This window comes from Nilaparvata lugens, chromosome Y (assembly GCF_014356525.2).
Source record: "Nilaparvata lugens isolate BPH chromosome Y, ASM1435652v1, whole genome shotgun sequence".
NCBI lineage: Eukaryota > Metazoa > Arthropoda > Insecta > Hemiptera > Delphacidae > Nilaparvata > Nilaparvata lugens.
In genome coordinates this window covers 9,167,691-9,194,164 of record NC_052519.1, presented here as the reverse complement: position 1 = coordinate 9,194,164, position 26,474 = coordinate 9,167,691, and the positions used below count along the sequence as shown (strand labels likewise).

General features: G+C 33.3%; 2 protein-coding genes across 2 annotated transcripts in view; both read left to right on the top strand.

Moving 5' to 3' along the window:
- LOC111051597 (sister chromatid cohesion protein PDS5 homolog B) overlaps positions 1–26,474 on the top strand; it is a gene marked incomplete in the record, with an annotated part of 199,314 nt that overhangs the window by 85,534 nt on the left and 87,306 nt on the right.
- Positions 17,505–18,449, top strand: LOC120355287 (G1/S-specific cyclin-E-like). Its single transcript, XM_039443633.1, is given in 1 exon segment — positions 17,505–18,449. A coding segment is annotated over 1 exon segment (816 nt). The 5' UTR covers positions 17,505–17,508; the 3' UTR covers positions 18,325–18,449.

Genomic DNA, 26,474 nt, shown 5'->3' with positions numbered 1-26,474 from the left:
ATTATGGTTCAATAAATAACACTTTTCAGGTAGTTAGGTAACCTAATAAGGTTACCCTTCCTGATACATTGTAAAAACATTCTTACTTTCCTTGCCCTATTAGTCCAGTCAATATAGACATAAGAAAGGTGGTGTGTTTGCAATTTATATTGTAGTTCTGATTTTTTAATATATTATTTGGATGCGTAAGAGAAGTCCAGAACCAATTTCTTCATGTAAAATTTCCTTGTGCTAGATACAGAGTGACCCAAAAACCTCGTATTTTCGGCTCATTTTCCAGTTTTCAGCTGTTTCTACCAAATCTCATAATCGGACAGAAAAATTTGCTCTCGCCTTTTTTCTAGAATATGAGATTCTGAATAAAATGAGATCATCCGAATCTCTCTATCTCCAATGAGTACTGAGAGTTATGATTTTTCAAAAAATGAGTGAAATTTGAAGAGAAAATCAATTTTCGATGAATTTTAGAATTTTGATCAACAACATCTTCCGATTGTTACCAGATATATAATTCAAAATCCCTCTGGGGGTATTTTTGTACTCTACAATCTGAGATCAGGTAGAGCGCTCTATCTCAAATAGATTTCCAGGTACACCTGACAACAATGCTCCTTGTATTGTGAAAAACACCTAATTTTCAGCTTCAACCATCATCACCAACTACATTGTCCTCATATTGATATTTCGCACAATGACATAAGTTTATGAGATTATGTTTTATGAGAATCACCCGTTAGATACACTTCATTTCAGTATTTCCTAGTGGGAGGCGCGCTTAACGACACCTCAAGGATCAAAAATTCAAACACTTATAACTTCTTACAAAATGCTCAGGTTTCATCGTACTACATTTCATTCTTCTCAGCTCGTCAAGGCGGTCCAAAATCATGCGTCATAAGTTAAATTCGGTAGAAGAGTGGGAAATTTATTGTTGAGTGTACTAAAGCCCATATTCCAATACACAAAAAATGGCCAATTTCTATATTAAAGACTACATGTCTTTTGAAATACTTCTGATAAAATCTCCAAATCTAGTGAGGATGTGAAAATTCCCCCCCCCCTCTACCCACTCCAATAAATAATACTTTCAATTCCAATATCATTCGAAAGTTACAGAAGATTTGAAAGAATGGCGAGTTCAGTTTTTACATTTTTTACGCGATTTTACTGCTGATCAAGAGTTTCTAAAACGACTATGATACACCATAGAAACTCTCGATTGATTCCAAATTGTGGATAAATTCAACCTCTACGAGCTCAGTTGTCTAAAATCCATCCTGAATAACTTTTCCATATCATAGCACTGCCAAAACCGTTAATATTATTAAAATATCTACAATTTCCGGATTTTTTTCCAAACAATCAAATCTCACTCTACAAAAATATTTTTCCATAAATCGTTTACAGCATGTGAAAGAGGAATAATATTGTACATTTCAAGATCAAGTAATGATTTTTTTAGTAAGGGGTTACCGAAATACATAGCTTTGAATATAGAAATTGGCCATTTTTGTGTATTGGAATATGGGCTTTAGTACACTCAACAATGAATTTTCCACTTTTCGATCAAATTTGACGTATGATGCATGTTTTAATTGCTTATGAGAAATTTAAAAAAGAAAGTTTAAACTCAGCAAAGTTGACTTATAATAAGATCAAAAAGTTGTTCTGAAGTGAATTAAGAGAGGATCAATTAAACCATAATGCCAATTTGTTTTTGGATATTGGACAGAAAAATTTGCTCTCGCCTTTTTCTAGAATATGAAATTCTGAATAAAATGAGATCATTCGAATCTCTCTATCTCCAATGAGTACTAAGTTATGATTTTTCAAAAATGAGTGAAATTTGAAGAGAAAATCAATTTTTGATGACGAATTTTAGATTTCGATCAACAACGTCTTCCGATTGTTACCATTTAGATGTATAATTGGACTGGTTAATAAAACTCCTTAATAAAAAAGGATAACTGTCTCTCGTTCTATAACGACAAAACAAGGTAATTCCAATACCAGTATCGATAAACTGTTCTTTAGACGGTTTTGAAAGGAATTGTAAAAACCCAATAACCAAATACATAACACTGAATATGGATTTGATAATAAGTGTTGTACCGTATAGAATCTATTAGGTACTATTTTTATAACGATCAATTAGGAATATTCCTTTCAATAGATTCGATTATATTATAATATTCATTCAGGTATGTAATCCAAACTCAGAATAAATTTTTTCAATTCCATCAAAAGAGTTACATATAGATTTCTTTTAAATTGGAAAATTCCTTCTGTACATTCAATATCTTAGGAATCTTATTCGTTGCTAAATATAAACAAAAGTATGTATGAATTGTTTCTTTCAATTCTAAATCAAGATTTCTATCTTTAAAAAATATTTTACAAAAACAAGAAATTTTTGACTTACTAATCTGATAGAATTGTAATGTCTCATAATTCAACCTCCATAATATTGATAATAAACAAATGATGTATAAATTATTCAATATTTCTTCTTTAAGTCGATTATAAGTATAAGTTTGTAATTTTACACAAGAACTCTTTCTACTGGTTACTATTGCACTTATGAGAGACTTCCTTTGTAATACCTTCTCCTTATTATTATATGGATGATGTAATTTTATATTATTAGTCTCAATAATATGTTCAGAGAGAGGAGGTAGAGTCCAACTCACACAATAATTGTGTGATGGTAGGATGATTATTTTTCCCACTAAGTCTATAAGAAGTATATTAATATCTGGGCATATGACAAAAAAATCATTATTCAATAATTGTATCATTTCTTCTATAAATTTTATAATTATATAACTATGAAATATAATATACTTATTCGAATATTCAGTAAAGAGTTTTATTTCATTATTGTGTTCAAAATCTTGGATTAATAATCCATCATATAAATGTATCGATTTATTCATTTTTTTAGGGAAAATATTGTATTTTTTTTCCAAGGCATATTTTTCAGACCAAATATTACCAGTATCATTCTGTCCATATTTAATATTAGTTATATATAAGAATTGATTTTTTTTAATCTTATGCAATATAATACATATTTTATAATTAGTGATACATTCAACATACACAGCTTTTCCATAATTCGTTGACAACCAGTCAATATTCAATTCGATATCTGAGAAACACCTCACATAATCCATTAGAGTTGGTATATTCATGATATTTTTTAATAATAGTGTTTTCATAATGATGAATCTAGTTTCTAATTTCATGCCAGGTATCAACTATGAAAGCTTAACTGATAAATCAAATTGACCCGGAAGGTGTTTTCACACCAGAAACTCGGATCCGGATGTTTCCAAGTCAAAATTAAAATTAAATTTAATTCTTTTCAGTCTATGTTCAGAAGTCACAGTATCTATACGGTATACAATCTGTGTGTCTGTATGCATCAGATTATACTACATCAAGTATGTACATTCATAGACAATTGTAGCAAGTGACTGAAAATAAATACTCATTCATAGATTAAGGCAAACTGTTACACTAAGTGCCGGTTACACAACAGACGGTTAAATTTTAACCGTCTGTTGTACAACCGGGCTTTTTTGGAATAAAGACTTGTTATTTCATTTTTCCAATTCAAATTTCAACCTACATCATAAATTTCAAGGGTAGTAATCATTGAATTATATTCATATTTTTAGTTATTGATTAACCAATTTGTAGGTTACTTGTTTCAAGGTAGCTTATTCAAATTCAAACTTACTTCTTTTATAAAAGTATTATGTTTAGCAGAGTCATGGTTTATAAATAAGAATTATCATGTTATTGAACAACAATAAATTATAAAAACATTGTTGATAAACTAAATTATTTTCTTTTTAAACGAATTTAAGTACGATGTATTTACGAATGCGCTCAACTCTATTCTGGAGTTAAAGACTAAATTCATTATTATTTTAAAACTTTCAAGTAAAAAAGTGTTGATTTTGGATCGTGTAGGATAAATATTACACACACACACACACACACATATATATATATATATATATATATATATATATAATATATATATATATATATATAATCAAAGCTTTTTTTAGAGTTAATATGATTCATGGCTGGCATACATTTAATAGAGAATGAGTTACAATATTATGGAGTATTTATAAAATAGTGTATCGGTCCCTGGTAGGTCTACAAAATTAACTGTATAGTTTAACACCGTAATCTTTTTATTGACATTATGACATTAACAATCATGAATAATATTCCAATTGAACTACTGTATATACCTATACTTTCTTCAAAGTTTAGAATCATTAAAACTGCCTGTAGTGTTTTGAATTACGGTATATGTTTCCTCTGATCTCACAACTGTGGGTAATTGATAAAGCAGAAGTTATTAAAGATCGTGCTGTAATTTGAATAGCAGAGCTTCAAAACTGAAGTATAAACATATCAGTTCTTGACATTATATTTTATATTAATATATATATTAGGTAGAAGTAAAATGACACTCATTCTTTCACCCATTAATCTATTTACTCACCCGGATAAGTAAGAAAGTCGTGTTTCAGTTGATTCGTTGTTGATTATCCATATTTTTTTACCAATATTATTACAATGTATTTTATTTTGATAACTTTAAACTGAAAAAACACATTCTTGTGGTGTAACGACGACCGTTTAGTGCTGGTGTTGTACATTCTCAAGCCAAACAGAAACTCGAAACGGACGTCACTATACCAAAAGAATGTGAGTGTTTTTTCACTTTAAAGTTATCAAAATGAAATATAGTTATTGTTCAACCTTTTAGAGGCGCACTAAGACACTACCTCCGTAAACTCGAGGTGTAGTGACTGAGACCGTAATTGAACAAAAATTCAAAGACGACCAATACGGTATGCGCTTTTTCAAGAATTGACAGAAAAATGTTGAATACAAGTTCAGTTATAGGGTTTAGAAATTCAAAATAACTAAACCTTGTTGACTTCTACATCGCCCAGAATAGGTGATTTTTCTGCTCTTACCAGAGTTTTCTTAGCTTTTTAAAAATTCAAGAGAACATTCTTACGTTTGGTACAAAATTTCAGGTAACTTGAGGTGTATTAGTTATGTAGGCTATTGAAAGGGCTTAGAAGGTGTGTTAGAAATTGGCATTTCCAGTGTTTATTGTGTTTTATCAGGATTTTCAAAAACAAATGAGCAGAAAATGTTCAAATTTTATACAAATTTTTAGCATATGAAATAACAGTTCAAGGAATGAAATGACAAATTTATAGCAACACTGAACTGGGTCATTAATTGCGCTATAATGATACCCCTGCCATTAGCAGATGATCTTAACTCAGCTGGGGGACTATAGCCTTTGCATGTTAGAAGAGACCATAATGAATCAAATGTTCTGTTTCTTTATACCTACTCAGCGAACCATCTCCAAGCATATCCAATAATTGCTACTTGTTCACTCACGTAATTCAATTGATTATACATATTATAAATGTAATAGAATATCTTTCTTCAATTCAATGAAATCTTATCTGGACATTGAAATGTTGATTTATTGAAGTTATACCTACCCTATCCACGATTTTTGCCACTGACGTGGTCTTTCTTTCTGTGATACATGATTGGTGTGACTGTTCAATCGAAAGTTTTATTGGATTGAAAATTGTAGCTATCAAATAACTCACGGAAACAAAACTTTTGAGTTTTTAGATTAAAAATTACTGTCACACTGTAAGCTGCAGTCTTCTTGGTGCTCCAGTTATTTCTTGAAGTGTGACTAGTTTTTCTTGCAAGGGCATATTTTTCACCATTCTCCGGTGAATGGTTTTTGTACAGTTCATTTGGAACTGGAGCTTCCTTACAAATGAAATCAAAATTATGTTTTGGCTATATTATATTCACTTTCTATCCACGTACAACAAAAAATAGTAGGTCCACAATGAATGAATATTGGAGTAATAGGGCTAAGAGAAAATTATAGAAATAAGTTGGTCTTTTATGTTTAAATCTAATTACAGAGTAGTCTCAATTATTCTGCTAGACTGAAAGCAGGTTCAATGAATAACTTTAAAATAATAAAACTTGAGAAAGTTTTAAGATGTATGTGTAGTAACTTTTGATAGCAAAAGTATTTTTGTAATCAGTAATCATGGGAAAGTGATAGAATACATTATTCAGTACCTACTCTGTAATGTTTCACATATTTGATCCAAATCTCACCAAACTGTGTGAAAAGTTGAACATTTAAGTGGTTGTAACAATTTAATTTTTCACTGTCAAACCTGAGTAAAAAAGCTAAATACCTATTTGGTTGGTGTGACTGACATTCGAGAATCTTCTCGTATTCTGTAGAAATAAATGTAGTAAAAGCTTACATGAAGAGATCTTAATTATTGATGCATGTTGGTTTTATTGGCAGAGAGATCCTCGTTGCAGACGTGCTCTGACTCGCCATAATACCCAATTTTACTGATTATAAACACTCAAGTGTAAAAGTTATATTTGGTAGAAGTAGAAGTGTTATCACGATAAAGTTTCACTTTCTCTTCCACAGTATTTTAAAATATCAATATTGAAGTTTTCTTTTAAAATCCAAGTGCCGGTTGCACAACAGGCGGTTAAATTTTAACCGTGATTAATTCCACGAGAACCAATCAGAGAAGCCGTCTTTTCAAAAACGCCTCTGATTGGTTCTCGTGAAAATAATCACGGTTAAAATTTAATAGTCTGTTGTGCAACCGGGCCATAGACTATTAAAACCAATTCCCGAACATAATTTCACATTGAAAAAATATTAAAAGATCTAAATAATTATTTGTAGAAAACTAAAACCGCCAGTTCATAATTATTATTATCTGATTGAAAAGGAGCAGACTCCAAATATTTCAATACGGTAAGTGGTAATATTGATTATTACCTATTAATGTAGCCATTATATTAACCTATATGTCTTAACACAGATCAGGATAGAACACATGTAGAATACTATCTATTTATTATCATCTTAAACTTCTGTTTGTGGATAGACCCAAAGGTTGCTCCACCTCACGGTATAACTAAGTATTCCCCACCTCCAAATTCTTGGAGAATATGGTGTATGTGTAATCCTATCGTTATGGGTTAGGCCTACACCTACAGTGATTTAGTACCTTATACATTAAATTTAAAATTAAAATTTTGTTCGACTCTCAAGGACTTAGTGATATTGTTAATGGAAAAGAATTAAAACCAAATGACCCTAGTAAAGAAAAAGAACTTTCTATTTTCAATTTGAAGGACGCTAAAGCCAAGAAAATAATAATAACTACAATTGACTCAAAACCTTTGAATCACATTTTGAACTGTGAAACTTCATGTGAAATGTTTAAAAAACTGTGTCAAATCTACGAACGTGATGAAAAACAACAGAAATTTTCTCTAATGCAGGACTTTTTCAATTTTACACTAGAGGCTAATGAAGACATTGCTAGTTTCATCAGCCGTCTGGAAAATTTGACCCATAAATTGAAATCTGTTGGACACGAAATCGATGACGAGATGGTTATTGGCAAAATATTCAGCTCCCTGCCCAGGAAATACACCCACTTTCAAACTTCGTGGGAAGCAACCGCAATTTGTGAAAGAAATCTCACAAACCTAACCTCCGGTTGGTGAATGAAGAACGCAGACTATCTACTGATAAAGGTGATTCTGTGCAACCAGTGGTATTCAAAACATCGGAAATCCAGTGCTACAGATGCAAAAATTATGGACATATTTCCCGTGAATGCAGAAATAAAATGAAACAGAAAAGTGGTCTATTCTGTAGTATTTGCAAGAAGAATAATCATGAAGACAAAGACTGTTACTTTCGTAAAAAACAGAATGATAAGAAGAAGAACCAAGTATCCTTTTTAACTACTAATTCTAATGTAAAATACTATGACACTTTCGTAATTGACTCAGGGTCTACTTCACATATGGTAAAATCTAAATCACTATTTGATAGTTCCATTCCAATTAGTTGTAAAGTAGGAGTAGCCAAGGAAAATGAATCAATGTTTGCTCTTGAGGTAGGAAACATCAAATCAGACAAATGCAACTTAAATAATGTTTTATATGTTCCAGAACTTTCTAAAAATTTGTTATCTGTAAGTGCTATCACTGAGAACGATGGTAAGGTCTTATTTAGTGGAAATAGGGTTGAGGTGTTTAAAGACAATGAAGTCATTATGGAAGGCATAAAAAATTCGAAAGGTTTGTTTGAAGTTGACTTGAAAATGCATAATTCAAATTCAGTCCATCATGTAATGACTAGCACTATTTCACCCAAGTCTAATGAGTCTAATGAAGTAGAATTATGGCATAGGAAGCTAGGCCACCTTGGTGTAGATAACATGAAAAAGCTCATAAATCTTAGTGAGGGAATGAATATTAAAACTAAAATTGATGACTTTTCAAAAACCCATGTGAAATATGCTTGTCTGCTCGCCAAACAAGGCAACCTTTTAAAACAGTCAGGGAAAGGGCAACAAGACCCCTTGAAATAGTACATACTGATGTTTGTGGGCCTATTACCCCGGTAAGTTGGGACAATAAAAGATACATGGTTACTTTTCTAGATGATTTCACACATTTTGTCATGGTATTTCTTATTCAAAATAAAAGTGAGGTATTTGATATAATGAAACAATTTGTAGCTGAAGTAGAGGCAAAATGGCATTCTAAAATTTCAAAATTTCGGTGTGATAATGGTGGGGAATATTCTAGTAATAAAATCAAGGATTGGTGTCAAAATAGAGGGATTTTCATGGATTTCACCATTCCATACACTCCAGAATTAAATGGAAAGGCAGAAAGAATCAATAGGACATTGCTAGAAAAGGTTAGGGCACTTTTGTTTGATTCAGGATTGAAAAAGGAAATGTGGGGTGAGGCTGTAAGGACAGCAGCTTATATTGTTAATAGAAGCCCAACATGTACTCTTGATTGTACTCCAGCTGAAAAGTGGTACGGTAAAAAACCAGATCTATCAAGACTACAGATTTTTGGAAGTATAGCATACAGTCATGTTGCAGGTAATCTTAAGAAACTTGACAGTAGAACCAAGAAGCTAACGTTTGTAGGATATTTGCAAAATGGTTATCGGTTGTGGGATGCTGATAAGAGGAAAATAATTGTTTCTAGGGATGTAATTTTTTCAAATGTTGAGCAATCTAACCAAGGTGAAAAGTATTCTGACCCCAAAGTATTCAAGATAAATCAAGGCTTTGACATTGAGGGAATCGCAAAAGGTAATGATCCAAACAATGTATTTGAAGAAATTGAAAATGATGGAGTACAAGAAACTGAAATAAATGAAGTTGAAGAAATTGAAAATAATGAAGTAGAAGAAACTGATACAAGTGAAGCTGAGGGTATTGAGATTGAAACAAATGATATTGAAGATGGAATCAATGAAGTAGAAGTAAATGAAGAAAGTGGAGAAGAAATGATGGATGAAAATAATGAAATAAGAGGGAGAGAGAAAAGAGTGATTAAAAAACCAGTGTGGTTGAAAGACTATGAAACCAGTTATCTTAGTCTACAAGTAGATGAGCCTCTTACATTTTCTGAAGCTATGAAATCAAACAATTCTGTAAAGTGGTTGGAGGCAGTAAAAACTGAACTAAATGCTTTGAAAGAGAATAATACTTGGACAGAGGTAGATACTGTACCAGAAAACAAAGAAATTATTGATAGCAAATGGGTATTTAAAATTAAAAATGATGAGAAGGGTAACATTCAGTACAAGGCTAGATTAGTTGCTAGGGGGTTTCAACAAAAGGATAGCATAGATTTAAATGACATTTTCACAAAACCCTTGGGAAAGGAACTTTTTGTCAAGTTTAGAAATAATATTTTTTTATAATTAAGATGTTTTTGAACTATGTTAATTTTCTTATAACTTACTTTGTTTTTTGTTTTTTTGATAAATTTTTTTTGTTATTTCATTGAGGGGGCGTGTTGTTTGGAATCAATGAAATAGACTAAATAATCATATGTGTGGTTGGCAAGGCACAGGTGACTCTGAACTGAACTCTGTCTCTGTCTCTGTAACATGCCTTAAGAAAAACGTTTGAGTTCAATGTATTTGTTTGTCTTTAAAGTAAAAATAAAATCAGTAATAATGTTCAAATAATCGTAATAATTTATTTCTTCACCGATATAACCTTCAACAAAGAAGTGGTCACTTGAGAATAAGCATTCTTATTTTATTTTAAGATGTGGCAAATAACTTAGTTTGTTATATCTCACTCATTACCTATCATAATCTAAATCATTATATCATTAACATCATCATGTCTAAATAATTATCATAATCCTATAATTCAGATATTTATGTTGAGTATCATTAAAACTGAAGTCTCAGAGACTAACCATTAATTTTCATCTCACTATAGGCTAAATCTTACACTATGAAAAACTATAAAACTTCAGTTCATCTATTGATGACTATATTATGAGATTAAGTTATGAGATTGAGAGAGGAGTATAAATTATATAGTCTGCATACACTATCACAAATCGATTTTAAACTAGTTCAAACGGTTTTTTCTCTTCAGCCTCCTGGTAAGATGAATATAAATTCTACAAGCCTCCTGGTAAATAGGTACTTCAGATAATAATACCTATGGTGTAAGGCACCCAGCAGTAGCTTATTCATTATTATTAATGTTTTTTGGGTAATATTAACTTTTATTCTATATTATTATTTTATTATTGGTGAGGAATCAAAACTGGGCATGGGTCATATGAAGTCAGGATGAATTACGGTATCATAAAATAATGAAACGTTATAGATATGTAATAGAATTTTTCATTCGTTTAATAGATTGAGTTGTTTATTGGCTATTATGTTTCAATCAGCACTGAATAATGAATGTATCATAATAAATACCGTACTAATGGTTCTTATGAATAAGTTATACATAAGTTATACAAATAAAATAATGTGAATTTGTAGTTGGTTCAAGTTCCCACATCTTTTAAATGTTGGCGCCATTGTCATGATGGCGTCAGCGAGAAACACTCATCTTTTGTCGGTGAACACGATTCAAAATTTTAATCAGGATCTAAAAATGGTAAATTCTATGGAATAATATAAGAAAATCGTGACTTATGAAGATTTAAATCTAGATAAATTATGTAAAACTGATTGAAATTGCTGTCGAGCACATTGGCATTAGTTTAGTGTTTAAGCGCTAGTGCCGCTAAGCGCCAACTTCGCAATCGACATGACAGTGCAGTTTTGTGCAGAGCAGAGCAGATGTCTATCGTGTCTAAACGGGATAGCGCGATGGCATCCATTCCAGTGAATTAATAAGATAAATGTTTTGAAGAGTTGATTTGCAGTGCGATAAAGTGACTAAATGTGCATATTTTTAGCTAGCATCGTGATAAATGTCTCCTAACATGTTCAAACTGTCTCATAGAAAATCAAAGAACAAATCATGCTTAGTCGGTTCGATTACTGTACTGTGACATATAATATTTTGGACTCGACTACAGTTGTTTGAAACTATATTAGCTTTATTAAATTCTATGAATGCCAACTTATAAAGGTTAGTAGACGTTCCTGTATGATTTATTTTAGACTACTATTCAGGTTGCATAAGGGTGCATGATTATTTTCAGTCATTGATTTCGAAACCAAGCAGACAATGTTTGTAACCTCTGTTATACCTTGATGGGTTTCGGAGCTTCTTATTCTATTTTCTTCAAATAGATATTCATTATTCGATCATTCAGTATTTATTTCATAACTTTATGAATTATAAAATGTATAAATGAATGTATATTTAAGTCAAGTTGAACTTGAATAAAATGTAAACATTTACAGTAGTAGTGTAAGGAAATCAAAACAATTGCCCTCCTCGTTGACAAAGCCATACAATACGTTGACATACAATATGTATGAATGTCAATTTTGAAGAGGTGATTTCACTAATATACGAGTATAATTCGAATAAAAATATATAGGTGATTTCTATATTACGTTCTAAACTATTCTTATTAGATGTTCTGTGTTAAATTCTGTCAACATTTCTTATGAATAGGCATATTCGCTCGTTTCATCAAACAAGCTATGTTCTATGAATGATAGTTTCAAGTTTTATATTCAAGTAGAACTTAAAATCAAAGTATATTTCTCAACTAAGCTCACCAACTGAAAATTTCTCATTCAAATTTTCTAGAAATTAGGCTAATGATATAACCTAACCTAAATAGGCTACTTTGTTGATGTTGATTAGATTTCTTCGCCTTGATTTTAATCTAAATTAAAAGGGCTTCAAAACTAATAAAAATATTTAAGTTAAGCAGCAATGATTTTTTTACATTTTTTTCGCATGTTATGATTCAGGCTAGCCTAAATATTTTTCATCACAATTAAATTTTTCGAAATCCTAGCTTATTAGGCTCAACTCACACTTACGCGACTCAGGTCGAAAAGAGACTCGACTCTAGTCGAGAGCATGTGTTTCCGAATGATGACACTCTGACCAGTCGACTCCAATCTCCGCGACTGTCACCGTTTGAAAACACATGCTCTTGACTAGAATCGAGTCTTTTCTCGACCTGAGTCGCGTAAGGCCTCTTTCACACAATAGGAGACGTGCAACTTGAACACTGAACAGTGTTCACGTTTTTTTGTCGAAGTACATTGAGTCCAATCGTGTCTTTCACATGGTGATCCCGAGCCAGAAACCTCCTTTATCACGTATTTTCCCCTCTAGGCAAGCAGAAACCTGATTTGATCGAGATACTAGCGGTCAAATCGCCGCTTCCACATGAGGATCCTATGCCTCTCCGATCATCACTTTTTCTCAAAATCTATCTTTCTTGAAAATGTAGATAGAAAGATTTGGATTTTGATTCAGCGACCTCAAATTCTTTAAAGCGTAACTTCCGTTTTTGAAAATATCCGAAAACAAGGAAGTTATATGGCTGTTAAAGCTCCCTATTATCATATAACTATACAGTAAAAACGAACAGATACTATACTATACAGTACGTATTGTCACGTTATTTTTTATAATTTAATAACGATTAGCCTCCTGCTTGGCATCAATCGGTAGAGCATGAGAATTATTTCAATAATTATAGAATCTGATCGTGGTTTCACTAAGATATAATCTCATAAAAATCTTTATAGGCCCAGACATGAGCTTTCACAATAATACTGATAATTTATAAAAAAATATAGGCTATATATATAAAACTTATATCCTATAGTATTGAGGAATAAAATGAATTGTACACCATAAAAATTTGATACATATATTAAGAAATATCTCAAAAAATAAGTCAAAACAAAAATATATAGAGCGACAGAAATATATAATATAAGACAAACAATAATCGAAATCAATAAAATATCACAGGTTAATACTATTTTTTAAGTTCTATAGCACGAAACGCTACCATGTGCTTCCATTTCTTGATCATATGCATTTATTTGCATGTAGCTTTGATATCAACTTGCTGATACCTGTCGACTTGGACAATTCTATTTTGTATATAAATTTCTTAAATCAGCATGATAAATTGACAAACTAATAATCCAAATATATATATTAAATTCTATGGTTTCCAATAGATTTCTTTATAATAAATATTTTTTATCTCAGGGTGCGAGATTCGGCACCTGACGGAATAGATAGATCAATTCATCTAGTGAATCAGAGCTACATTATATTATCGCAAATTATATTATAGAAATTAATGATCATATGAATATTGTATTAACAGCCTAGAACTTAGTATTCTTTTGATTGATGGATCTTTGGACATATGAATTGACTCGTTACTATCTAATAAAATACCTTTTATACTATCTTTAAACTTGCACAAGTATTTTTACCAAATTCTTAATTCATAAAACCCTTTCGACGAGCTAGCTTTGATTCTATGAGCTGCTGATGGCGATCCAAACTCCTGGTGGTCCTGGATTATTTGTAGCCGGAGTCGTCTCTTCCAAGGGGTTAAAAAATTATTTAAAAATGACTTCTGCTTTACATTAGCATCACAAAGTCTTATGAAAAAATTTAGAAATTCGATTTAACTTTTAAGTTATTAAAGGTATAGTAAGATATTGCACTCTATAATTTTTGGTGACATTTCATGGTGGTCGTTGGCAGGCAAGTGTCAAAGTTCTCTTTTCTAATTTACAATTTTCATTTCCGATTTCCAAATTTAGATAAAATTTAAATAATCTGTTCCTCCGCCATTCATGGCTCAAATAGACTGTACCAAACTATAAACTTATTACTTATGTTACATCTTTAATAATTTATTTGCCTTTGGGCCGTATCCAAAACATAAACTGCACAATAATAATTCATAAATTCTTATCATTTGTAGAAATATATACAAATATATTTGAATCGGCTCACTATTACCGCCTATCAATTGCCACCATTTGATTGGTGCATGCAAATTATTATAGTATTCATGCGCCTAGGAACCTAATACTTCCATAATACATTTAATTATTTTTGTTTGGGTTTTTAATATGCTTTTTACATGCAAAGTAATTTTTTACAGATTATAGGTTGTTTCTCATGTTACAATATTTAGCCACGTGGAACTTTTGGTTCCTCAAGTTGAATACTGTTTTGTTACAATAAGTTTCTGCCAAGGTGTTTGGTCAGATTCTATGTTATGCGACTCGGTCGATCATTAGGTCGCCGATCAGTAGATGTTTTACGCCTAACCTCAAATTTTCAATATTTTATATAATATTATATAGGTAGCAAAAAATTATTTTCATTTCTATTCGGCTGTTTTAAATTTAGCCATGATGCCTCATCTTTGGCAATATTAGCCTATTATTTCACTTATACCTATAAATTTCTTCAAATAGGAATTTTTATTTATCAATTCGGATTTTGAACGTTACAGTATGTACTGTAGGTATTATAATCCAACTTACACTGTATCCGTGTAGGAAATTTGGTGGGATATTTATCTTGATTTCTGAAAATACCCAAAAATAAAGGAGTAAGATAACTTTGAAAAACCAACGTTTTCTCAAAGTTTGGAAGGCAATTTTCGACCCCGCAGTTTTAAGGTAGTGAGGAGGTAAAACATCAAAAGTCTCCACCCCTACCCACTGTGCAAAAGGGGTGAGGGTGGTTTAAAAGTTGAATTTTTCAATGTTTTGCTCACGTTTATATCTTGAGAAAAATGCTTACAATCGACATGACTAAATATTCAAAAATGAAGCTTGATAAATTCTCTACAATTTTTGTTCAGAAGAGTTTTGTGAATTTCCAATCAGTTTTCAGAGATCTAAGCCTTAAAATTGTTGAAATAATGTCTTTTCAAACAATTTTCTGCTCTTTCAGGGCGTACAACTCACCAACAATGCTACGTGAAAATGAATGCTTACGTATATTTGTAGAGCAAATTCCTTGATTTCTCTTCAATTTGATGTATTATTCCACTATTTAATATTTTTCTTTCATTGTTATAGCAGATTCAATGTGGAGGGGTTACATTTTCAACTCTGCAACAAGTGTCAACTTAGGGGTCCACAACTTCAACAGACGGGCTAGAGATGCACATTTTTGCCATGTTTACTTCCCAACTTGTCTTCATTGACCTTCAAAGTCAAAAATGTTGTACCAGACATTCCCCTCAAATTTCATTGTCAAATGATAAATTGTTACATAATAGAAAATTTCACCCACTACATTGAATTTGCTATAAGAATGGAAGAAAAATATTAAATAGTGGAATAATACATCAAATTGAAGAGAAATCAATGCTCTACAAATCTACATAAGCATCCATTTTCACGATGCATTGTTGGTGAGTTATACCATAGAGAAAGGATAAGCTTAAGTTTTGTTTGTCTCTTCTATTATTTGTCTCTAATGTTTGCTGGTTATACGCCCTGAAAGAGCAAAAAATTGGATGACAAGCTGTTATTTAAAGAATTTTACATTTTCAAGAGCATATATCTCGAAAATTGCTGGGAAAATCATAAAAATCTATACTAACAATATAATTATACAGCATGTTCATAACAGATTTTTCCAATTGTTGCAAAGAAATAGAGTTAATAATTACTGGGAATTGAGAAGCAGACATTTTTGAGTAAAAGCTAGGATCATTTTGAACAGACTTTTCATGGTTTATTACTTAATTTTATCTTATGATTTTGTTTTCTTATGAAAATTAGTGAATTTAATCACACATTTACTCAACTAAAATTCACATTTTTCGATTTCATATACTTTGGTTACGTGTCTCGATTGATGTTACAGAAAATTTGGTGGGCTTACTGATTCTCAATTTGAGAGATCTTCAGTTTTCACTGGGTGAAGGATGTTCAAGGAAAGTGGCCAGTCGTTGTCAAGACAAAATGCAGAGAGAAAAAGGAGGTCATCAGAAAACTCACCTATTCTGAATGATGAAAATTTGCCGATAAAAGAAGATGAAAAACTGAAAGTTGAGACCAAAGTATGTGAGCAGCCGGAAGCGTCCACATCAGCGATTGATGTAGAGTGCGAGCTACTGCCTCTCTCCGAACTCTCCCTGTTCGACAAGCAGTCATCCTCAAAGCAGTCACAGCACTCTGACAAGGATGAGAACAGTGACGTATTGGATGATCTCAACTGTTGCGAAGAAGACAGACTATTGATTGCCGACAGCAAATCTGACCCACCTAGCAATGAAAGCTGCATAGTCCTAGACAGCAGTCCTATCGCCCAAGAACTGAGTGAGGATGGAGGGCCCAAATAAGAGAGGGAGGAGGAGGAGGAAGATCTGGAGGACTGTCTCTACATTGAGGATGAGACCTTACCTTCTACAAGGAATGCGTCACAGAGCAACCAGACGCTGACACAGCCGGGCCGTTGATATCCGGACTGCAGTCAGCTAGACTTCGCACAGACTCTAGCAATTATGGCCAGCTATCCCCTGTGTCAAATCCTACACCGTCTTCTTCAAAACGAGTAAGGAGTATCAGCAAACGTACCGTCGATATTCCAGAATTGCAATGGGCAAAAACAGATGAATTATGGGAAGATGAATTATGCCTGGCAACAAGCGTGGTCAGCAAAGCAGAACATTGACATCCCATTTGTAGCCAAAAGACCACCAGGCTTCGATTTGCCTCGTAAAACATGGTCGGCATTGAATAGGGTACGAACTCATCATGGTAGATGTGCCTATCTGATGCATAAGTGGGGGAAGGCTGACTCCCCTTTCTGTGAGTGTGGAGCAGTCCAGACTGTGAGACACATAGTGGAGGAGTGTCCCAGATCAGCATACACGGGTGCACATGAAGATTTCCTGGTGGCTAAACCAGCATCAATAGCCTACTTAAATACCCTGGAAGCATGCCTCTAATTTCCAGGTCAAAAGTGACTAAGATATTTTCATTCGTTTTATATATGAATTTTCTATTGTTTTCTTTTTTTTCGAATTTTGTGATCATAAATGTGTTGTGTATACTGCCATACGCTAAATAAATAAATATGGGAAGTGATGATCAGAAAAGATGAGACCTCCATCAACAACAGGAATGAAGACATGTTCATTAATCATCCCAGCATCACACCTAGAATGCGTTTGGTGCTTTTCGATTGGATTATGGAGGTATGCGAAGTGTATAAGCTACATCGGGAATCCTACTATTTGTCAATGGATTATGTGGATAGATATCTTTCATTAAAGAGCGGAATCAGCAATAGTCTACTTCAATTAATTGGAGTGATGTGTCTTTTCATAGCGGCCAAGATGGAGGAGATCTATCCCCCGAAAATAATTGAGTTTGCTTATGTGACTGATAGAGCCTGCAATGACGAAGACATATTGCAGCAAGAAATCGACATATTGAAGACTCTAAATTTTGAATTGTCTCCAATGACAATCAACAACTGGCTGTCAACCTATGTCCAGCTGTGCTACAAAGACGAGGCACGTATCAACAACGACTTTGTCTACTCACAGCTGTCAGGTCAGCTGTTCGTGAGGCTGGTTCAGTTGCTGGACTTGGCCACACTCGACCTCAACTGCCTCAAGTTTTCCTACAGTATGTTGGCAGCTACTTGTGTCTACCTTGCTTGATCGAAGCGGTTGGCCCTCAAAGTTTCTGGATTGACCGAGAGTGAAATCAAGCCTTGTGTGGATTGGATGGTGCACTTCTGGGATGTTTTGAAAGAGGAGTTTGCTGAACAAAGGAATACCTCTCGTAGACCTACTCTGCCCCCGGGACCCAACAAGAAGACCTACCTTGACGAATCTCACACCTTCCAGAAGCATATAGTCACACTGGAAATGCTTGAAGCCGGACAATATTGACTTGAAGCCAGCGAAGCCCTGATGCTCACACCTCCAAACAGTTCGGAAAAATCGATTACAGTGCCTTGACTTGATTGTGAACGAAACCTGACTTAGAACAATAATTTCGACTGTGCCTTAAAAAATCTTTTTCGACTGTGCCTTGAAGAATAGCAAGTTAATAGAAAATATTAGAAAAAAAATACTCCCAATAGTCAATTCAGTTTCATATCAACCACCTCGACGAAAAACTAAATATTTTTGAGTGGTTACTTTTTCCAGTAGTCAATTCGATTTCGTATCAACCATATTGATGGGAGACTAATATTGTTGAGTGTTCAACTTTGGTTAATTGAGTATTTGATAGAGTATCTAAAATCAAAAACAGTGTTAATTTCGTATTACACTAATTTAATGTAATGATTAAATGATTGACTAATAATATTGTTGAGTGGTTAATAAAGGTAGAAGGTTGAGGTGGTTGAAAGAGTGCCCAATATTGAACAGTGCGCGGATTGGAGGTGCATTTCTGGGACATTAAAGACTGGACTAGATTAGTTGAATGGGACTAGTGCATCTAGTTATGAGCTTAGAACATGCGGTTTCCTCTTGTATCAATAAACACAATCAGTGTCGCCATTTACATAGTTATCTAAATTGGTTTGTTTTAATAATAGATGAGATTTAGCACAGGGGAAACATCCTCAATAATTTATAAAGTCAATCAAGAAATAACCAAAGGTGTCTGTACTATATTTCATGTTGAATTTTATCTTTCATGCTATTATAATAACACGTTATATTATATTATATAGTATCATGGGAATATAGAAGTTGCAGGTTGAAATATTATCCCCTAATTTATTTTTGAAAAATTATCTTAAGACTGATGTTTTTGAAACGGACTGAATTCTGTGTATCAGTTTAATAGATATGTTGGTCTGATTTGTTTTGATTAAACAACTCATGTAAAAATGTGTATTGTTAACTCACTCCACTCAAAAGTAAGATTATTATATGAATTATTTTGATGAATATACACAGAATTTGATAAATAATTCAATGTAATTTATACGATGTTGATTTATTTACTAGTTACTTGAAAACACATGTTATCAATAAAACACATGTATCAATATTTCATTATTTCTATACAGTATTTAGTTTTATTTATAAGTAAAATGATATTTTATTAAGTTTCAACTTCTGAGAAACATAGTATTGAAACGCTTTGTGATTCTAGTCTTCGTGGAAATACATATCCATGTAACAGGAGAATTTGTATTGAATAAATGATACACCTTAATATCGTCACAGTTTTGGAGTTTCATTGAAAGAACTGCATTTCATTCGCATAATGTTTTGTGTTGATAAATCTGTACTATATGCTACTAGGTTCGTTTTCTATTCTATTTGATGCTATTTGATGCAATTACTGGGAATTTTATTTGATATTCAACGATTTAAACCTGATAAATTAGATTGTTGAATGACAATTGAAATTCAGTGAAGTTTACTGTACAAGTTTCCTTTTCCTATTCATCTTTTCAAAGTTTTTTTTTTTTAATAGAACTTTTAAAAATTAAAAAATGAACATGTTTAAACTTTTCAGGTGTTTAAAAACTTCTTAAAACCTTTGCCTCTCTCTTCGTGAGTCAGGAGTATTGTTATCTTAGTACGTTTACTATATAATCATATGATAATGGAAAGCTATATTAAAAACAGCTATAACTCCCTTGTTTCGGGTATTTTTGGAAACGGGACTTACGTTTTAAAGAATTTGGGGTCGCTGAATCCAAATCCGAAATCCGAAATCTTCTATCTATATTTTAAAGGAAGTTAGACTTTGAGAAAAAGTGATGAGTCATACTTTGAGCAGACGTCAGCGTAATCATTAGATCCGTCAGCTTATTTGTAAGATCCCCATGTAAAAGCACAGGAGAGCTGCGAAATATGAAATATGATCTTCCGTAATATGATCTTCAGGAGCCAGGATTCTGCCATGTGAAAGAGGCCTAAGTGTGAGTTGGGCCTTAAGCCAGGTCCGGACGCTCAAGTTTAGCTTCAGTCTTTTGCTTAAGCAAAAGTTGGATCATGTAAGTCATTGCGTATGGACGTTAAAATGGATGGGTCTTCAAGCTTAAGTTGTCAAACTTAGAATGTATCGGCCGGGAATCTTTTTCCATCAAACCGTCCGTCTTTTGCCTATGCAACAAAACCTAAATCGTGTAAAAATGGAGATTTTTTATCGATTGTATATAACGCCATTTAACCCTTTTTTCTTTCTTGATTCTCATGATACTCTCAGAATTTGATGTTGTTGATATTATGATTTACTATTATGATATATTAAGATGTACTATATTGTTGATAAGAATACTATCTACAAATTTTCAATTTATTTACAATCACTGTGTCTCGAGATATGACATGCAAACAAAGACATTTAGCGATGAACAGTAATATTTTTGTCATTATGCTGTTAAATATAGCTTAGAATATTTTGTTGATGTAAATATAGCATTATCCAGTTGAATCAGCGAAAAAATACGATATAATTATTACTCATCTACCAGATGTATGTCAACCGTATACAATTCAGACTCAATGAACCATATCACAATTCATATTGAAGTGACTCATAACCTCTAGCTACTTTGGACTGTTGTAAAAATTAGAATTGGAACCGTTTTGGGTGTAAGTTAGCCTGTGATACTTTTCTGTAAGTTGTATAATACTGAATGATTCAAATCAAATACTAATCAAATAAATAAACATATCAAGAACTGAACTTGTGAGCACAAAAATAGGAAAACGGACGACAAGACGGATGCGTGTGGACACAATTTTTCATCAGTCTTTTGCTTGAACCAAACGATCAGTCTTTTGCTTGAGCAAAAGACTGATGGTAAACTAGAGGGTCTGGACCCGGCATTACTGTCATGCCGCTTCCACGCTCTTGCCAAGTGCGTACAAATGACGACAAGCGCGAGAGTGTGGATGGCTACTATGCCATCGCTCGCCGTCACTCCGCCCGTATAGATGTATACATTGAGCCGCTTGGCGAGAGTGTGGCGCTGACATTAGCATACTGATCAGTTAGATTAGACTCATAAATTCATAGATGGTGTATCTAGTCCAGGGGAAATGAATACTCAGAATAAGGAAGGTTTCAGTAGACAATTTTTGACCCCACAGCTCTGTTTAGGTAGTAGGGAGGTAAACATCAAAAGTCCCCACCCATACCCACAAGGTGGGGGAGGTGGTTCAAAGGTACCATTTTTCTATTTTCCGTATATATTTAGGAAACTGTGCATCTCACACACACAACTACTTTTCTGACAACTTTTTTCATATACTGTATCTTATAGGTTTTGAGAAATCCGAGCCTTCAGTTGTGATATTGAATAAAAACACGTTTGCCTTCATTTTTTTGCTATTTTAGGCCTTATACCTTTTGAACTATTCATGAAAAAATTAATGATGATTATGAGCTTATAGAGCAGTAACCTGTCTTCAATTTGATGTACAATTAAACTCTTTTATATTTCAATATTTCCCTACGCCCGTTGCAGCAGTTTAATTTTTGAGTGTAAATTCTTCACTTTTGCAACAAAAATGAAAAAAGCTTTTAAACCACCCTCATCCCTCTAGCACTAGAGATTGCACTAGTGGTGGGGACTTTCGATATGCTCACTCACCTCCCAACTAGTCCCAACAAAGCTGCAAAGTCAAAAATTGGGTTCCAATCATTCCCTCCAAATTTCATTGTGAATTGATCTATTCTTGCAAAAGTGAATATTTCACACTCAATAATAAAATTGCTGCAAAGGTCTTAGTGATATGCGTGAAATATTGGATTTGTACATAAAATTGAATGTTCTATTAGCTCTAATGATATTTTCAAGTGATTGAATGAAATAAACATGTAGTGAATCACTAAATAAAAGTTTAAAAACTTAGATTTTCAATTTCCAGATAAATAAGAGAAGCCCTCACCAAAAAGTTGATTTTATCGTGATTAGGAAGTTATTCCTATATTATAAAGTCGGAAAATGATGAAATTTTCGCCTCATAATTTCACATTTTGACGAATAAAATTTTATGCTTGCGTTTTTTTTAATTTACCCTGAGATAGAATGGTCTACCTAGTCTCAGGTTGAAGATCACAAAATTACGCTCAGAGGGATTTTGAATTATAAATCTTACTTACTTACTCCATGGCGCTACATCCCATCCAGGGCCTTGGTCTCCTCTATAATGGCTCTCCACTTCTCTCTGTCGGGGTTCTGCATCTTTCCGTTATTCTTTTTCGATTGTTGGCTATCCGTATATTATTTCTGTAAATCCAGTCCCATTCCGAGGCATCTTGAGGTTACGTAACAATAATGTTTTCCAAGGTGGTTAGCCTTGCGCACAACCGTCTAACCTGGAGAACCAGGGTCCTTTTTTTAGAGTTGCCATCTCCTAGGTACTTGCTTCCACCACAGCTTTCAGAGCGTAACCTACCCTGGATTTAATTTGTGTTAACTCCCTAGTTACCCAATCCGCCCTCTCTGCCGTTGGGATTTCTCCTCATCCGCCTTCGAGGCCATTGACCGGCTTGCTGGTTTTGGTCCACTCCGGCTATTTAATTTCACCGGTACCTCCCATATATGGGAGGCATTCCCCTATCCGCCACCTGGGGAGGCGCCCGATGGAGGACCAGCACCTCTCACGGGGAATTATAAATCTAAATAATAAAAATCGCAAGATATAGTCTATTAAAAACTGAGATTCCTCTAAATTTCCATTATTCTGAAAATTTAACTTGTTTTTGAACAATTATAACTCAGCATTCATTGATGAAAGAAAGCTGGAAATGATTTCGTTTTATTCCACATTCTATTACCTAAAAAAAAGCGAGAGTGACCCCCCTCTTTCTGAGTAATCCCATTAACCCCCGTCCCCCCTCTTCACAGGAACATTGCATACCGGAGCCTTTATTTTTAGAAAAACACTAGCAAGAACCCATGCTTCGCAAGGATCTATTTTAAAACTTGACAAAATGAAAACTTGATGTAATGAAATTTTGAAGAATTGAGAATAGGCCTATAACCATCATTGGTTAATTAAGAATCTATAAGCAAAATTTCAAGTTAATTAGTCCAGTAGTTCAGACGTGATGATGCGTCAAACATAATTTTCCTATCCCGTACGTGCATAAGCCAGCTTTACTTTATATAATTATTATAGATATAGTACGACTGCAAGAGATAGGACTGTGGAACAGAATAGTGGTGAAACTATGATAGCGCCAGAAGTGTCTCAAACACAATAGTAGGTACTACATGAACTTTTTGAAAGTGATTTGAAAAAATGTTAAAACAACAGAACTGAATCCTTATCAATCTACCTTCATTTAGAGAGGCTTTTGTTTGAGCCGAATGTAAATCTTTTTATAAAAAAATGAATGTCTGTTTGTGTGTTTGTTTGTATGTTTGTTTGTTCCCTGTAGACTTGAAAACTACTTGACATAACGGCATGAAACTTTTGGAAAATGTTGTGTAAATATTGGGGATGGTTTCTGAACAGAAATTTTAATAGGGGGGCTAATAATAATTATTTATTAATACATTTTACAGACATATGTTTTCGAAATTTTCGGCCGAGCGGCTACTGAAGAACGAAAAGATAATCATGATTCAAGATCATATTGTGATAATAATGATTTAGCATCTAAAGTTACCAGCTGTAATAAACATATCACCCTGTGATAAATTATTGTGTACTGGTATTAAAACGGTAGTTTGGGGTTGAAGTGTAGTTGATTGGTACCAGCTGTTGATTATGGTTCCTTAGAAGACCTATACAAATAATTATCACTCCCCTATCATTGAGAAACTGGAAAATGTTGAAAAAAATTATTCACCTAATGAAAGAGAGTATATATATATATACTAGCAGTAACCCGTGCTTCGCAAGGATCTATTTTAAAACTTGACAACCTGAAATTTGACGTACCGGTAATGAAATTATTAAAAATTGAAAATAAGCCTATATCCATCCTTGGTTGATTGAGAATCTATATGCAAAATTTCAAGTTAATTAGTCCAGTAGACGAGATGATGCGCCATACATAATTTTCCTATCCCGTACGTGTATAAACCAGCTTAACTTATTATAGAGATAGTTAACGACATACACACGTGGCGAATATACACATACAATTTATACGCTCGCGCTCTCAACGCAAAATTAATTTGATCAGCTGATTGACAAAATTATTTCAAGCTTTCCAATGATTACAACATTATGTTAGAATATCATGTGTCAATTATCTCAGTTCCATATGGCGTCCACTTTACCATGTTTATAACCTTACTTAATAGGATCCTTTTTCATCCTTTGAAACCCTTAGAGGCAAAATATCTCAAAATCCGTTCTTAGTGCGCGTCTAGCATGTTTGAAGAATATTTGTGCAAAGTTTCAAGTCTGTAGGACAATTAGTTTGAGCTGTAGTGTGATTTTACATCAAAATTATCGAAAAATGCCCTCTCCTGGACCCCCCTGTGCTCCTGATCGAATTTTTTCTGCATAGATCTAATTTTTTTTTGTAGCTGAACAAAAAAGTTCCTCATGACTTTGCTGTGCAATGAGCGGTTATAAAGTTCAACATTTTTGGGGGGCCCCAGCTCCCTCGGGGGGGCAAATTTCTGAAAATCCTTTCTTAGTGGATGTTTACAGGCTACCATAAACAATCGTGCAAAATTTCAAGTTTTTAAGCTCAGTAGTTTGGGCTGTGGTGTGATTTCAGTCTGTCGGGGCTTAGCCTTTTATAAGTATAGAGAAGAGAAGAGAAGAAGAAGAAGAAGAAGAAGAGATTACACCTGCTCTAGAACATGGGTTTCCCATAGTTGAGAGGGTTAATTTCCCAAAAATGCAATTATTTATATTTGTAATAAATTTCATAAATTGTATTTCTGAATATTGTGTACATTTTATTGATTAGATTGCTTATTTGTATATTAATGGGAATAAAATGTATTATTATTCATTGTAAATTTTTCCCTCTAATCAGATTTCCAATTGCAGTCTCATTCACTCAATTATCAAATGAAAAGCCTGTTTGAATTATAGTAAAGATATGTCAATTTTTTTTACAACATACGGTTTTTATTCATAAGAAGCCAATACCAATATCAGCCCAATAAAAAATCCTTTGCTGTCATGGTCCCCGTAGCGAAGCACGGGTACCTGCTAGTTCCCCCATAAATTTCAACCTTCTCACATTGGGTGCATTTCCATATGTATTCCCAGTATTAAGAATACAATTTATATCCACTTCAAATTGAAAAGGATATATATCTTTAGCCACTTCCAACTCAAATGAAGTCCCATATGTGTAGGGCATGGACATGGTTGAAATGTATTCCTCCAAACTTTGGTAAGGCTGACACTCTTGGTTCATGGAGTAAATGTGCAGCCTTTCCCAGTTGGTAGAAGCATGTGTAACAATCTCAGCACGCACCCTACGGGAATGAGAAATACATCCATACATAGCATATGATAATGCTGAAAAAAGACAGGCTCCATCACCAGGAATACTATGAACTCTATGAGGGACCGGTAAGCCATTAATTTCAATAATTTCCACATCTTCCATTTCGGGAAAAATCGTTTCGCTACAACAGTTCACTACAGCTAGAGAATTTTCATTTGACTTATTTCTTTTGTTAATTTTTGAGGCCTCTTTCAACTGTTTTTTCCTAGTTGCATTGGTAAATCTTTTCCTATTCTTAAGTTTTTTTCCTAGTTGAAGGCTTTGAGTTCATTGATGACTGAAAAAATTGGTCATCAACATCCATCAGTACATTTGAATTGGAAGGAGCTGGTAAGTCATTAACTTTGAGTTCAATCACTTCCATTATGGTAAAAATACGTATGAAATAAATCCGCTAGTTATGGGTGAATAAAGGAATTACTTACTCTTTTTAGCCTATATTCATCAACTTGCAGAAAACTTACAAAATATTGTAAACAAAATGGTATTAACAAACTCTAATCATGTGTTCTGTTATGAACCCAGAATATGTGATTCCAGTTGAGCCAGTTCATTCCAGTTGAAAATTTTCCCCTGAGCTCACATACAAAAAGTAGACAACTGAGAAGAATTCTCTCCAATTTCACCA